Source organism: Rhipicephalus microplus, chromosome X, assembly GCF_043290135.1.
Source record: "Rhipicephalus microplus isolate Deutch F79 chromosome X, USDA_Rmic, whole genome shotgun sequence".
Lineage (NCBI taxonomy): Eukaryota > Metazoa > Arthropoda > Arachnida > Ixodida > Ixodidae > Rhipicephalus > Rhipicephalus microplus.
The window spans coordinates 77,727,733-77,744,725 of NC_134710.1; the positions used below are offsets into that span (position 1 = coordinate 77,727,733).

At 44.4% G+C, this 16,993-nt stretch overlaps 1 protein-coding gene and 1 pseudogene across 1 annotated transcript in view; both read right to left on the reverse strand.

The window, feature by feature from the left end:
• The window catches only part of LOC119176678 (Kv channel-interacting protein 4), a 622,968-nt gene that overhangs the window by 320,832 nt on the left and 285,143 nt on the right, over positions 1-16,993 (reverse strand). Inside the window, exon 3 of the mRNA XM_075877173.1 lies at positions 490-567. Coding sequence (XP_075733288.1) covers positions 490-567 — 78 coding nt within the window. The remainder of the gene's footprint in view (positions 1-489; positions 568-16,993) is intronic.
• LOC142776874 (uncharacterized) lies at positions 11,939-13,006 on the reverse strand (annotated as a pseudogene).

The window sequence follows — 16,993 nt, forward strand, 5'->3', positions numbered from 1 at the left end:
CATTCATTCATTCATTCATGCATTCATTCATTCATTCATTTGCAGAAATACAAGCTTGATGGAAAATGAATAAGTAAAGCAATGTCTTACAACTGCATTACAGGTGTCCTAGTGCTGACCCTAAGTACTTGCTGCGAAAAGGAAGTCACCCCGCGCGCAAAAGTGCAGCGAACGTAAAGAGGTAATCAGAAATATAGGGCAGTGAACATTTGGAGAAAAAAAAAACATCCTCCGTTCTGTGCCCGGCGAGGGACATAAAAGAAGCATCCTTGCACGACAACCGTGTCTATGCACCTCATTACGGACCAGTGCGAGTTCTCGCGAGCCAGAATGAATAACGAGCATGCGTGGGCGCTGCTTTGTCCGGGCGAGGCAGAGATGAAGGGCGAACTTAAGACGACCATTGATGGCGCGTGCGAAACGCGCACCACACTCCGTGGAGGGGGGAAGGATGAAGAAAAAGAAACGGAGAGGACAAAGTGTTCTTACCTAATGAGGAGAACAGGGATCCGTAGCTACTTTTTCTTCGTTTCTTGGTTTGCCGCACTTTCTTGAACACGTGGCCAACTGGAAGCGAGGCAAGAAAGAGAAAAAAGCCCATGGTAAGTCTCTTGGCTCACATTACACTCCCATGCGTCGCACTGGTCAGTGCAGTAGCACAATATGCTTCCTGTTTGATTAAGCAATGAGGATTACCGTATTCCTAATTAGGGGGACGGCCAAGGGAGATAAAGGTAACTTGTACCCAAAAGGAAATGAATTAAGCTCTTGGTGCTATGAAGTATGGTTGGTCCAATAATTTCCGGCTCAACTACAACATGGCACGTTTCATAAAAAGAGGCATCACAGATTACTTTAATTTTATCCCTTGGCTCAGAGCACATAACTAGGCAGATACACTGGTCTGTATACATTAACTCTTAAAATGTGGCAAAATGGTAGATTACCTTAGATTATAAGCTTTGAAATTTCACAACACATTTAGACTCCAATTGTTGTAGTGTTGACATTCTTGCTAAAATGATGACCACTTATTTTTATTATACTTTTTTGTGAATTTTCTCACTTAAACAAGTTCATTTACACATGCAATGTTTACGATCTCCACGAGGAGGAGGGGGTTAAGTGTTTCCCCTCCCCATCACCTACACCAGTGTTATACTTCTATCTATCTATCTATCTATCTATCTATCTATCCATCCATCCATCCATCCATCCATCCATCCATCCATCCATCCATCCATCCATCCATCCATCCATCCATCCATCCATCCATCCATCCATCCATCCATCCATCCATCCATCCATCCATCCATCCATCCATCCATCCATCCATCCATCCATCCATCCATCCATCCATCCATCCATCCATCCATCCATCCATCCATCCATCCATCCATCCATCCATCCATCCATCCATCCATCCATCCATCCATCCATCCATCCATCCATCCATCCATCCATCCATCCATCCATCCATCCATCCATCCATCCATCCATCCATCCATCCATCCATCCATCCATCCATCCATCCATCCATCCATCCATCCATCCATCCATCCATCCATCCATCCATCCATCCATCCATCCATCCATCCATCCATCCATCCATCCATCCATCCATCCATCCATCCATCCATCCATCCATCCATCCATCCATCCATCCATCCATCCATCCATCCATCCATCCATCCATCCATCCATCCATCCATCCATCCATCCATCCATCCATCCATCCATCCATCCATCCATCCATCCATCCATCCATCCATCCATCCATCCATCCATCCATCCATCCATCCATCCATCCATCCATCCATCCATCCATCCATCCATCCATCCATCCATCCATCCATCCATCCATCCATCCATCCATCCATCCATCCATCCATCCATCCATCCATCCATCCATCCATCCATCCATCCATCCATCCATCCATCCATCCATCCATCCATCCATCCATCCATCCATCCATCCATCCATCCATCCATCCATCCATCCATCCATCCATCCATCCATCCATCCATCCATCCATCCATCCATCCATCCATCCATCCATCCATCCATCCATCCATCTATCTATCTATCTATCTATCTATCTATCTATCTATGTATCTATCTATCTATCTATCTATCTATCTATCTATCTATCTATCTATCTATCTATCTATCTATCTATCTATCTATCTATCTATCTATCTATCTATCTATCTATCTATCTATCTATCTATCTATCTATCTATCTATCTATCTATCTATCTATCTATCTATCTATGTGTTGGCTCTCTTGTGATCACCCGCTTAACTTGCAGTAAACGAAAATTACTATGGGATCGGCGCTCCTTAAAGAACCCCAGGTGGTCGAAATTTCCGGAGCCCTCCACTACGGCGTTGGGATGTTTAACCCCTCGTATGAAATAAAAATTACTATGGGAGGGTAAATGGTTTGACGAATATGACCCGCTGGTCATGACATGAATAATGTCACAATTCTATCGCGTACGGCGTCAAACCCTTCCCGCCAGATGTGTGGCACATATGCGCGGACGGGTATGTGTCACAGTTATGCGGACAGGTAATTAACTCAGGAAAGGTTAGGACAGACATAGGCAACTTCCACGCGTGAGCGTTAAGAAAAAGCTTACATTAGCAGTGCTGACCACAGCTGAATGAAAAAAAATAAATGTCAGGGTCATAACAGGAATCCAACGTCATCATTCTGCGTGGCAATCATGTATTCTCCCACAGAGCCGCGCGAGGTCTCGGAAATACTCTTTAAATAGACCCTAATCATCATAAAAGGTCAAATGGGGTGGCGGCGCTGGTTATGCAATATTATAAACATTACATATATACTACTATGATACTGGCATCACGTCTGGTTAACGTCAAGTGTAGTGAGGTGCTATCCGCTGAAGCTGATTTATGCAGCAGTGTGCACGGGTACTATCCTCGCGAGCCTCAACGCTTAACATCACCTAACCACTTCTAGTATTGCTAATATACATGTTGCTGTTGGCATCGTTACGTTACTGTAAAGAACTGGTTATATAAAACATGTGGGGCTGTTGCATGCATTTGTTTACCGTCTATGCGCGCATTTGCTTTAGCGCCACTTTGTGACATTTACCTCACGAAAGAAGTACAACACAGTCACCTACCATCCGCATGCTTCACATAACGTCGATTCGCAATGTACCTAGGATTTGCTGAGTTTTTATTATTCAAAAATAAATGGAAACTGAAACATGTGGAACAGAAAATAACGCGAGAATATAAAGACGTTCCGTTGCAGAGTTGTTACGGGGTATTCAATGCGAAGGTGTTCTAGCTCCCTCGCTTGACCTTTTCATTCTGCCCTTTCATTTCGAACACAATACAGAAAAAAAGTGGGAGAAGGGCAACGTTTATATGTGAAAAAATTAGCAATGCCACATCAATTTTTACAATCATTCTTGTTTTTTATGCATGCATAACGTAGACTTAACCAGACTACCGCAAAATAATTATCATATCAAAACATTATATAAAAAATGATGGCGCATCTCAGTATTTGTTTGCGAGTGTTATTTTAGGAACATGGAGTGCGTCTATAATGTACAGAAAAGCGCCATGTTTTAGTGCATAAATACAAGTGGCAAGTTATTGAACATGGCATAAAACACTTGTTTTGTTCAAAAAAGTTTAACTCGACAGGTCAGTGAAAGCTACTTAAAAAAAAAGGTTTCACCCCAGAAAAAGAAATCATCTGGTGGGTATATCCTTAATTGCATCTTGATAACGAAATAGATGGTAAGGTTCAGAGTCAATAGAAGTATGGGAAATTAATTTCATGAAACATAGCCAACATTTAGTTGCTGATGTCAGTACCCGTATAATCATGGCAAAAGCATGCTTTTTAAAAATAACGAGAAACACTGTTCTTTTGTCTCTGCCATCTGACGGCATAGCTATATACATGGGAAGTACTCACACAAATGCAGCGGTGATGCTTGAATAGTAGTTTCAGGCGCAGTAAGGAGTCTAATTTCTTAAGCTCACAAGAGAGCACGCTGAAGCCTTGGAAGGAGGGAAGGAAGTGCAAAATGCAAAAGAGCGTAAAGGAGAGGCCGCCTTCTGAGGAGGAGTGGCCAAGTTGAGTACCTCTCTTCTCGTTATAAAGACCGGAGGATGTTCGGTCGGCACTCGGAATCCAAGCGAGTAACTACCCCATTGTAGTCTGACGTTCTACCAGTTCACCAGCTCACGATTGTTTAATCTGCATCGTGGTACTTTGGTCTTACCCTTGCCTACTTTCGTTCAAGTTATCCTCATCGGGCACTCAGCAATTGCTCCTCCACACCCTGACCTACTCAGCACCATGTCCCTCTACCTTGTAGTTCATCTCCTGCGTAATAGATGGCACTTGAGTCACCACCACTGCTAGGCAATGTACAGCTCTTGTCAATGTCAGTGCAGCCGCATTACTTGTGCGCTTCCATATTTATGTATTTGGCATGTAAATACGCAGAAGTTTGTTTGTAAGTGACTACGAAGAAATTCAGTAAGCCAGTTTGTGCTCAATGGGGTCGTGCTTAACAAAGGTGCACGTTGCTTTACTGGAGGCGTATATATATATATATATATATATATATATATATATATATATATATATATATATATATATATATATATATATATATATATATATATATATATATATATATATATATATATATATATATATATATATATATATATATATATATATATATATATATATATATATATATATATATATATATATATATATATATATATATATATATATATATATATATATATATATATATATATATATATATATACATTATTGTGTGTATGTGTGTGCCACAACGAAAAAATGGAATATTTTTCTCGTGCGGAATTGAACAGGCAGCCTCGCTCGCGAGCGCTCGTCGGCGTTACAGAGCTCAACCAAGAAAGAGCCGGTCCTTCAGCATGCTATCGGTGAACCATTCGTATACATTATTTGCAGCTGACGTTACACCCATCTCGGAAACTTTTCAGATGTTCTATCCATTGCCAGTGAGATGGCGCGAAGGGCGCACTGGAGAGGTCGGTTCTCAGCTAGGCGAAATGCGTACGCTCATCTATAGCGTGTACTTTGCCCTACGGGATGCGGTCTCCCGTGCGCACGCACGAGCGCTTATAGCGTTACAAAATATTATTTTCACATCTAGTTTCATGTCTTTTCCAGTCAGTTACTCAATAAATTTCCAGCTATTCGCCAACGCTGCTGAAGAACACTGCGTCAACTGCATGTATTGAATTGCAGTGACAGTCCCCGTTCGTCTTACTTTTTGTTTCTTCCCAGTCTAGTCAAGTGAACACTTTTTGCTATATGCATGAAATGAGTAGGTGCTCTTTATATCACCAGAACTGGAGCGAGTTTAATAAAGGTATAGGACACCATATATTCGATCAATTGCAACGCTGAAAGAATGCGTGACACGACATTAAAAGAAAAAAAATAATAAGTCTAGATTAGGAGGCAGCCTTCAAGCCCGAACGCCTAGCTGCATTGGCTTACAGGCATAACGAGGTGGAGTGTCTCTGACACGAGTGCTGCGCGGAGCGAATCAAGAGGCGCTACACTGCTGCTTGCTTACGACTCTGGTAAGTTGTCTTGCAGCTCTCGTCTCGGAGAGCGCGTGGATAATTGTGTGCATGGCGGGAATCCAGAGCACTAGAAGGTGCCAAGGTAAAAAGGGTAAAAATAAATAATACAAATGATAATAAAAAAAGGCACCGAACACTTGAAGTCGGGAACGCAAGCAAGACAACGTGAGCGGCTCGATTTATAATCTCTCCGCTAGTGTAACCTGCGCACGTGCGTTCGTCTTCATCTTTCATTTAATTTTTGTTCTATCATTGTGTTTGCCTCGACCGCTTTGTTTACCGCCGCGTTTCAAGAATGTGGTGCCCAGCTGCGCTGCTATTTGCCAACGTGAGTAGGAAGCTTATATTGAGCTTCTCAAACTGGGAGAAGAGCGCACTCGGTTCTGTGATGCAGCGATGTCTTAGTTTCTTTCATTTGGCCGACTAGTATGAATAATATTTCCGCCCACTCGTGTAACACCCACATAAAACTTGTTTTTTATATTCACGTGGGATTTTCTGATTTGAGAAAACAATACCTTCGCACATCGGGAATTGATGGCTGCGAAGTGTAACAGTCGAAATACTGTAGAGTGTTTTATACCTGCTTCTTGAAATATTCAACCATAATAAACGGCAAGGAACACCTATTAGCGTGTCCCGCCGTGGTGGTCTAGTGGCTTAGGTACTCAGCTGCTGACCCGCAGGTCGCGGGATGGAATTCCAGCGGCGGCGGCTGCATTTTCGATGGAGGCGAAAGTGCTGTAGGCCCATGTGCTCAGATTTAGCTGCACGTTAAAGAACTCCAGGTGGTCCGAATTTCCCGAGCCCTTCACTAAGGCATCTCTCATATTCATGTCATGGTTTTGGGATGTTAAATCCCACATATCATCAACACCTGTTTGTGACTCGGCTACCGCCTGCGACGTGAATGTGTCGTGGAAACATATAAACTTGATTGAACCGCGAGCAAGAGCTGTGTCGAATAAACGTGAGACGATTCTAGAAGTAAAAATTCAGCGCAGCTTAAAAAATCAGCCGTTACAAAGCTCCGACAGAAAACACATCGTTCTACATTCACGCGTAGACATCGCAATGCGAGTGGCGTTACTGAAAGATTCGTGTAAGCCTGCCTTTTCATTGTATGTTGTGTATGGACTAGGTCGTTCGTAATTTTCTCCATCCAACTTTTTGCGACTTTATTTATACCTTATTTTTTGCATCGTTTCTAGTCCGAACGAAGTACTATATTTATTGATGGAAAGCAGGCTTGGTAGCCATTCCTTTCTTTCTTTCTTTCTTTCTTTCTTTCTTTCTTTCTTTCTTTCTTTCTTTCTTTCTTTCTTTCTTTCTTTCTTTCTTTCTTTCTTTCTTTCTTTCTTTCTCTCTTTCTTTCTTTCTCTTTCTTTCTTTCTTTCTTTCTTTTTTACTTTCTTTCTTTCTTGCTTTCTTTCTTTTTCTTTCGTTCTTTTTTTTCTTTCTTTTTTCTTTCTTTTCTTTATATCTTTATTTTTTATGTTTTTCCTTCTACATAACTGTATCGTTGACTGTTTACAAGACAGTTTATCTTATTTGTCGGTTATTACCATCGTTATCAATGAAGAAAAAATATAATTTTAAGGTCCGTTCTTTCCAACAGCACCTTCACACTCAAATATCTTGCCGGTTCCGTCCCTGCCAGTAGCAAGTAATCTTTTGGTCCACGTTTTTGTTTCTTCACATTTATTTCTTATATTCTACAAACAGCATTCTCAGCAGTTAACATAAGTTTTACTTGAACTTCCAGCAAAGGTGAAATGTTATTGATGTCCGTGCCTACGTTATACTTATATAGCTGAGTAAAGCTGACGGTAAATAATTGACGCAAACGCTACGAACTATAAGACAATTACGTCGTGAAGCGTTGTACGCTTCGTCAATATGAATCTCCATTTGGTTTTTTTTTTCAGTGATAGTACAAGGCCCTTCTCTAGCGATGTCTGTAGTTAATGTGGGAAAATGACGAAACTGAATATTCACTTAACTAAATGACACAAAAAGAAAATCAAATTGTATCCGGCATGTCGATCTAGATCGCACTTAATTTTAACTTTCGAGGGAGCGGATGTGGTTTGACAGCGTTGCTTAAGCAAAACACCTTTATCAAGATAAAGCAGACAGGCAGACAGACAGCCAGGCAACAAACTTCAATAGAACATAAAACAGGGAATATTTTTTTCTGATTCTGCTGATTTCTTATCATGTATCGCTCACGTGGGTTCTTTTCCAGTGGTAGAGTAGGCGAAACGTTGCTAGTATCTTTTACGAAGCAGGAAAAGAGAGCATGATAACATTCAGGGTGTAACGTCCTAAAACCTCGATACTGTTATGACAGACGTCGTAGTGGAGGGCTTCTTAAATTTCGGCTATCTGGTGTTCTTCAACGTGCATTGACATCGGACAGTACAAAGGTCTCTAACATTTCACCTCCATGGAAAATGCGACCACAGCGGCGAAGATCGAAGCCGTGACCATCGGGCCAGCAGCCAATCACTGTAGCCGCTACACCACCGCGATGGACCCGAAAAAGAGAGCAAATAAATATAGTGATTGAGTTATACTGGTTGTGTTTCAGCCAATATGTCAAGAAACTCTAGGATTCATAGACTGTCAAACATGACGTCCAAGTTGTCTCGCTTTTTCTTGTGAAATACTGCACCTGTGTTTACAAATGAGCACCTATATCCTAGTATTTCAAATAGGAGCAAATAATAACCGTTATCAAGAATAATAACCAAAGTTGTTGAATATTCAAAACAATGCTTACATGCGAACATACCCATCAGGGATTTTCTTTTTCTTAATTATTGTTCCTGTGCAGTTTTATTTGCGAAAGCCGAAACCTATTTATAGTAGTTTCGTCGATAGCTGATCATCACTTAACGATTGTGGTATTTCCTTCGCCAGTTACTTTCATTTCCTCTTTGTGACGACATATCCACAGTGGGCGGACAACACTAGGTTTGCTGTAAGGAACGTGCATTGCATTTCGTTTAATATAGAACTCCGGTACACTTGGGACCTGACATATGTGAACAAAACTCCCACAGGTTGCGGTATCGAACCGCAGCTGCGGCGGCTGCATTTTCGGTGGAGGCGAAAAGACTGTAGGCCCGTGTGCTGAGATTTGGGTGCACGTTAAAGAACCCCAGGTAGTCGAAATTTTCAGAGCCCTTCACTACGGCATCTCTCATAATCATATGGTGGTTTTAGGACGTTAAACTCCACATATAAATCAATAAAGTATACGAGCTAAACTTGTGTGCAAGTATTCCACTTCGGGAATGGCCATTTTCGCAGCTATATTTCAGGGCCACACAAGTGTGTCACCGGAAAGAAAGATAAAAAAGGTCCCCTTTCTGCATGTTACACTGCAACTTTTGTCAAAAGACGATAGTCTTGCGTCTGGAGAAAGAAAACGTTTATTTGATGTTCTGCGCGAGAAAATCGGCGAATGGTTTTATGGAGACGCTGCGTAAGAGTGCCTCGAGCATGCAGCGGAGGCGAACGAGCGCATCTAGTCGACGTCACACATGATAAAGTGTAGAGCAAGGCGATTGGTGGGTGCCACCACCGTGTAGTCTTAGGAAGGCGTTGGAAACACTTGCCTTTTCGTGCAAGCGTTGCCTGGTAAGCACAACGTGATCAATGCTACGGTCCTTAGAATTACTTGCGCATGCCTTTTCTAGTAAGAGACACACAAATAGAATATTGACGTGTTGTTATGTTGCCTCAGATATGCGCAATAATTGCTTTTTAATGGACAATCGCACTAGTATGGACGCAGAATCTTGAACAATATTGGTGGGCGCTGAGGATGGGGTCGGCCGTTTGGTGTATCGTTTGCCACATTGGGGCCGTTTAGGATACCGTTAAGGGCAGACAAACGAACAAATGTACAGACAGACAGACAGACAGACCAAAATTTCTGCATCGAAGGTCCCCAATAAAGACTATTGTCTTTAAAATGCCTTCACCTCCCCGAAGGGAATTGTGAGGAAATGCGATGGCATTTCATGCACCGAGAGAGGGCAACCTTACCGTCTAACATTCGCCTTCACCGACTTTTGCCATCGCCTTGAGAGGGGCCCAGCCAGCGAACGGTCGAGTGTGAGGAGCGAGCGGACGGGAGAGTGGAGCGTCAGCGTACTCAGCTCATCGTTGGCGTTTAACAGTGGCGTCTCGAGCACACATTTCCAGATGTTCTTGAAAGGCGCCCTGCCAGCGAACGGTTGAGAGTGAGGCGCGAGTGGAAGGAAGAGTGTAGCGCAGGGAGGAGCGAGAGTGAACGGATAAGAAGGAGCGGCGAAGCACTGCACCTACTCTCTCCAACACTCTCTCGCAGCACATGCTCTGCTTGCGAAAGGTGAGGATAAGCACGCGCGCCCGCAGCTGTTGCTATTGGAGAGGAAGTGAGAGCGGAGAGATAACACCTACTAGCGCGCGGCCACCGCCGCGGGATGCCTCACATTGCCCAACTAAGAAATACATTCTCATTTAAAATGCCAAGCCCCTAAAAAGTACTCCACACCATGAAGTGTTGCACGTGCAGCAGTCTCATCTGCCCAGGGGCGGCTCTTTTATCTAGATGTCTCTCTCTCTCTAACCTTTTCTTGATGCTGGGAGCGGAAACCACCAGAGTACATGACGGAGTCCATTATGGGCACAGGAAGCGACAGTGCCGGCATACCAACAGTGATTTTCCTTTTCAGCTTTCTAGGGCCAAAATACTCTGGCGGTTTTTTTTTCTAAAAGCTCGCGGCGTCGAAGACCATCAAACACTGTGCGGCCGGATACAATGCCACCCTTTTGGCTTGTTCATAAAACGGTCGATAAGAAAAAGAGAGGACACTGGGCGGACAAAGAGAAAACAGAAGCAAGGCGAAAGGGACGAACAATGAGCAAAAGAATCGTAAAATAGCCTCCTTCTCCAGCAGAACGATCGACATAAAGAGGAGGACGAAGATGGTCGCTTTCGGACATCTCGAAAGAAACGACGGCGTCAAACCATCCGTAAAAACGGCGCGGAAGTGCCGAGCGAGCTGCGCCGACGGTCATTGTCCGTGGCATCACAAAAGCGACAGTAAATGGGCGAAAAAAAATTAAGAAAAAAACGGTGAGAAAGAGGCGCCAAAGGAGAACCCTGCGCTAAGGTGGAGAAGAGACAAGGGGTTGGTACCAGGATACTGAGTCGTTTTCGCTCAGATACATATAGACATATACACGAGCCTGGAGACAAAATAGCCTCACTGAATGTTAGAGAGTGAGGGAGCGCAGTGTTTCTGTTTCGTGCACCAAGCGCTCCCCAGCCGACAGGTGATGACCACACGCCGCGGAGCCAGGCTACTTACACCACCGACTGGGCCGAGAATCAAGTCAACGATAATGAGCGAACGAAGCGCTCTCCTCCCTAAGCAAAGATAGCGAAATAGAAGGGCGAGAAGGCTCGCTTGGGTGGCTGGCTGCACGATTGCCGGGGCGCGCTACGACCCAGAACATCGAGCAACGGTCGTCGAGGGGCCCCGCGAACGCCTCCTCGCTAAGTGCCAGCCGATAAGAGCAGCCCGGGAAGCTCCTTTTTATCCCAGACGCACTCTCGGCGGCCTTTCGCTCGCGCGGGTCGGCGGTGCACCCTGCCTGACAAGTTAGAAGCGGCCCAGTCGATTGCTGCGAACTGCACGCGGCCTGATGGAAGCCGACATGGGGATTGATTGAATTATTGATTAGAAACTTTAACTGGCTTCTTTCGCGAATTTTGTTTCCCGATGCCCTTTTATGCTCCCTCCTGAGAGCGGTGGTTGTTTGTGCATCCAGTCCTGGTCGCGAACAGCGAGGGTTTCGAGCAAATATAGGGAGTGACTCGCCGAGAAGACTGCTTAAAATTATCGCGAACGAGTGCTTTTTGAGAGAACTCCATGTTTGCCCAGTTACAAAGAAAATGCGTCCCTTTTTGAGGAGTTCGCTATTACTATGTCGGTTTGTTTTGTATTCATAGGTACTTCTGCTATATATGCGTATAAACAATCACTGTTTGAAAAATAAAGGGCGAATGCACACTGAAGCGTAGTGCCAGAGACTTCCGACTCTGCCCAGGCGGCGCTGCGAATGGATGGATGGATGGATTGATATGGCTGTGCTCTTTAGATCGGGCGGTAGCTAACGCTACCAAGCCGTAGCATTTGTGAACCAAAAACTAGATTTTGTTCTCTTTAAATAGTGAGGTTGAGGACTCGTACTTTGCAGTAAAGGGTTTAATTTTCACTCGTGCCTTGAATTTAGCCACCAATAAGATAACCTCCTTCTAGTTTATTCTACCCGCTTAAAGTCTATTTCGCCCTCCTTGTCCCTGAACCCCAGTGCATTGAAAAACTCTGCGCCATCATCCTGAACTATAGGGTGAAGCCCTTTACAGAACATTATCAAGTGTTTGGCAGTTTCCTCCTCCTCTCCACGCGCACTGCATACTGTGTCTACCCCTTCGTATTTGGCCCGATATGTCCTGGTTCGCAATACGCCCGTCCTCGCCTCAGCCAGTAGAGAACTACCCCGAGTATTATCATAGATCCTTTTCTTGGCAATTTCATGCTTAAAAGTTTGATAGATCTCTAATGCGGACTTCTTAATCATGTCAAGTCTCCACATATCGGTTTCAGCTTTTTTCCGCTTCTTCTTAACCGATAATTCTTTTTGGTTTGGCCCCCTGCTGTTTTATAAGTATTTACGAGTCAATTTTCTGGTTCGCTTCCTCCATTTTGTATCGACATTCTTCCGATACAAGTAGCTGAAAACCTTCCTAGCCCAACACTCCTCCCCCAATTCTCTCAATCGCTTCTCAAATTTCATCTTGCTGCTAGCTTCCCTGCCCTCAAATGATGTCCATCCCATATCACCGTGTACTCCCTGATTTGGTGTATTCCCGTGAGCTACTAAGCCAAGCCTACCTATTCCACGTTGCTTAATTTCTAATGTTGCTTGAACTTCTGATCCGATGCACAAGACCGCATTGCCGAACGTCAGACCAAGAACCATGACCCCTTTCCATATTACTCTCACAACATCATACCTATTGTAATTCCACAGTGCCCTGTTTTTCATCACCGCTGCATTCTTGTTACCTTTAGTCGGCAGGTTTATTTCATGTTTTCTTAGGTACTCCGCCCCATTGCTTATCCCTACGCCCAGATATTTGTATTTATCTGTTATCTCTAGTGTGACATCCTGTTTTCTAAGCTCACTACCTTCATTATCATTAAAAATCATGACTGCTGATTTTTCCTCACTGAATCTGAAATCTAACCTATCTCTCTCATTACCACAGATGTCCATCAATCTCTGGAAATCTTCCTTGTTGTCGGCCATTAGTACTATATCATCTGCATACATCAATGTTGGTAGAGCCTGTTCAAAGACTTTTCCTTGTTTGACGAAAGAGAGGTTGAAGCCCACTCTATTTCCCTCTAATTTGACCTCTAGTCCTTGTGGTACATCATGAATAACAAGGATGACAGAGGACACCCCTGCCTAAGCCCCCGTTGTGCCTCTGCAGGCTTGCATACCTGTTTTTCCCACTTTATAACTTCCTTGTTACCTTTTTAGATATCCTTTAAAAGATTTGTAACTCCATCTTCCACAAATAGTGTGTCCAGTATTCCCCACAAGTCCTCTTGAACCACGCTATCGTATGCTCCCTTGTTATCCAAAAATGCTAGCCACAGGGGCCTGTGTTCCTTTTCTGTTATTTCGATGCACTAAGTCAGTGAGAACAGAATGTCTTCCAACCTCCTGTGTTTCCGAAACCCATTCTGCAGTTTCCCCAGCATCCCCTCATCCTCTATCCATGCCTGCAGTCTTTCCTTTATAATCTGCATCGCCAGCCTGTAGACCACTAATGTCACTGTTATAGAACGGTAGTTGTTTATGTCAGCTTTGTTCCTCTTTCCTTTATAGATCATGCTCATCCTGCTGAGTTTCCATCCATCGGGGACTTCACCATCGATTATTATTTTGCTTACTGCTTCTCTCAAAGCCTGCTTAGACTTCGGACCTAATGTCTTTAACAGCATAATTGGAATGCCATCTGGGCCTGTTGACGTACTACTAGGAACCCTCTTCTCAGCCCTTTCCCACTCTCGTTGTGAAAATGGAGCTATTGCGCCACTTGATTCATCCTTGTCTATTGTGGTACATAAAGCACTTTTTTGTTGAAATTTTTCTGCCACCCTTGTTCTTATATATTCAATAGCTTCGTCCCCTTCTAGCCTAGCAGCTTGAGCTGTAGCTATTGACCTCTTCTCCAGGCTCGTCTCATTTCTTAGGGAGTTTAGATGGTTCCAAAATTTCGCAGCTGCCTTTCTATCTTTTTTATGTACTTCTGCCAGCCACTGAGCTCCCTTTCTTCTAATCGTTTCATTGATCAGAAGGGATGCATACTTTCTACAGCTTAGAAAGGTTTCCCATTTTCTTTCAACATCATCTGTCGGTTCACCCCGCTGCTTAGCATGTCTGTGTTCCCTAGAGGTTTCCTGACGTTTTGCTATGGCTCTCTTAACTTCCTCATCCCACCAACTCTTGGGTTTGTGTCTTCTTTTCCGGAGTGACTTGCCACGTGCCTTAGCAAGCTCCAGCTCAAACAGTCTAATTAAATTCGTGTATGTTCACACTGTTTTATTATCCTCAGTGATTACTTTCTCAATTTGTTTAGTAGCTATTTCTATTTGCCTTTCTGAATAAAAATTTTCTTGCAGTTGCTCATCTTGTTTCCTTCCCACTTTCACTGCTCTTCCAAAACGTAGCTTGATACGTTTGTGATCACTACCCAGACTTCTGGAGCCACCTTTATCTATGTGCATTCCCCTGAGCTTATCATACGTCCTATGTGACATCAGTGCGTAATCTATCGTCGACTGCAGCCTTCCTACCTCCCATGTTATTTGCCCTTCACACTTCTCGGTACTGTTGCATATGATCAAATAATGCGTTCACACATATCCATGATCATTTTGCCACTTGGGTCGGTATACCCCTCTATATCTTCTATGTGCGCATTCATATCTCCTAGTATAATTATATCGCACTCTTCTCCTAACTCCTCAATGTCCTTTGATATACACTCTACCATTGTCTGGTTTTCCTCTCTGGCCTTTGCTCCCATCCTTAATTACACCAAACCAAGGAGTGTCATTTGCCCTGCCACTTTTCCTTATAACCATAAATGTTCCTTGCACTCCTGCTTGGCCCTTTGCCAGTCTGTACTTTTATGAATGAATGCCCTAATACCACCCCCCTTTCTGCTGCCTTCTATTCTATTACAATATTCCCACGCGTAGTCCGGATGGTTAGGAGGTTGTTCCATGTCCCTAAGATGTGTTTCTACAAAACCGTATACCATCGGCCTCTCCTCCCTTAGCTGTTCTTCTATCTCTTCCCACTTCAGCCTGTTCCTGCCACCCTGCATGTTGATATACCCTATGTCTGAATTGGCTCAGCGCTCGTGGCTACATCTATTTTTTGCCCCGGACTCCACCTATCTTAGATACTACTGCCACTTTCAAAAAATGCCGCCACTAGCGCCCCCATCGCCACGCTGGCCATAAATGGGAAGGGCAAGGAGAGCCGTCTGCAAACAAAAGAGCACAGACCCCCCTCTTTCGATGGTCTTGAGTCGAAGTTTTCAAAAATCAAGGACCTGGCAAGCTTCTTCCTGCAATCCAACCTCGCTTCAGAAAAGTAGGAAGCTCATCAAAACAAAATGTGGGCTCAATGCAAAGATGTTTCAGTTATTTCGGCATGCGCCCACTGCAAATTTAAGTGCAAGTGAGCATCGCATGAGATCGAGTTCGAAGCAAGCACTCCGGCGTACGCTCTGTAACGCCTAAATCCATGAAACTTGGGTATACAAATCATGCCAAAGCAATGAAGTGCATACGCGAACAGTCTATACGATCAGTAACACTAAGCTCACTTTATAGGGCACGAATGGCCCCGGCTATTTTCGCATCTGCAGCTGTATTCTCCATCAATCTCTCGCTTTCTGTACGTTGAACTATTATATTACGCGTGCTAGAATGTTCAGCTGACGGTTGTCTTTCGTTTGTACATAGTTCAAATGGGGATACATGTGTGTCCACTTTCTCATTGTACAACGAAAAGCAAAACCTAGGCCTCCGAGATAGCTCCGGAAATCAGGAAGACCAACAGCAAAACAAACCTAATTGGGCACAAATCATTTCGCGATTTGCCTGTATGCCGCACGCGTTCGCATTTCCTAGTTAAAACCGGTTCTTAGAGCCTTCTGTTGCGTTGTGGGGTATATTGGGTGGGATTATCAAGATCAGGCCGGGGATGAAAGTAGGACTTCCATTTAGGAAACTTGAAAAGTGATTTATTTACATTTAGAGAAAACGTTTTCTGGTCTTCGTTGATCTGGCGCCCGCCATCTCGGCTTTCGGGGGTTCCTCTCGTCTCTCGTCACCCTTCGTTCTTTATACCCCCGTCGTTTCCACCTTTGTCCCTCTTCTTTGGTATCTCAGTCCATTTTACAAAAGGCAGGGACAGCTCGCAGTAACAGGAGGAATCAAGGGGTGTGAACCATCAACATGGAGCCCGACTCCCCCTCAGCTCGAAGGACACGATTGCTCAGTTCCGTTAAGTCAACCCATCCGCTTCCAGAAAGAGCGTCGGCTCTTTCACTTCCCGAAACAACCGCCGCATTCTGCGGGGCTTATTTGAGACGCCAGCACGCCCGTCTCGCGACACCATAGTCAGCATCTAGTAACAGTCGCCGCATTCGTGGAACCGAGTTGTGGCGACAACACGCTCGTCTCGAACACGTCACTGGCAGCGGGACGCAACAGACTCCTCCGCCGCCGGAAGACTCGACTCGAGGGTGGCCAACTGTCAGGTCACCCGAAGCGTCGAGACGATATAAGAGAACACTCGGCATCTCTGGGCCTCGGCACTCGCGTCACCAGTGACTCTGTCCCTACTATTGCAGACCAGCGGTCTGTTATCCACATGTCGGCCGTTCGTCACCCTATTCTAGTGACATAAAACTCATCGCAGCGTGCGTATTACAATGCCACCACAGGGCCTTACAACTACCTATTGACTTCAACGTACAATGCAACGCCGCCGACTCCACAGCCTGCTCTGCCGATGGAAAGATCGCCGTTTCACCCTCCGCCAGCATCCGCAACTTGATCGCAAGTGATGCATACCAGTCGAACAGAAGTTCGTAGAACCGACTTGCGGCGCACCGTTGACCACCGTGCACTATGCTTCCACCGCAGAGAACCAAGCCATATTTACCGCTTT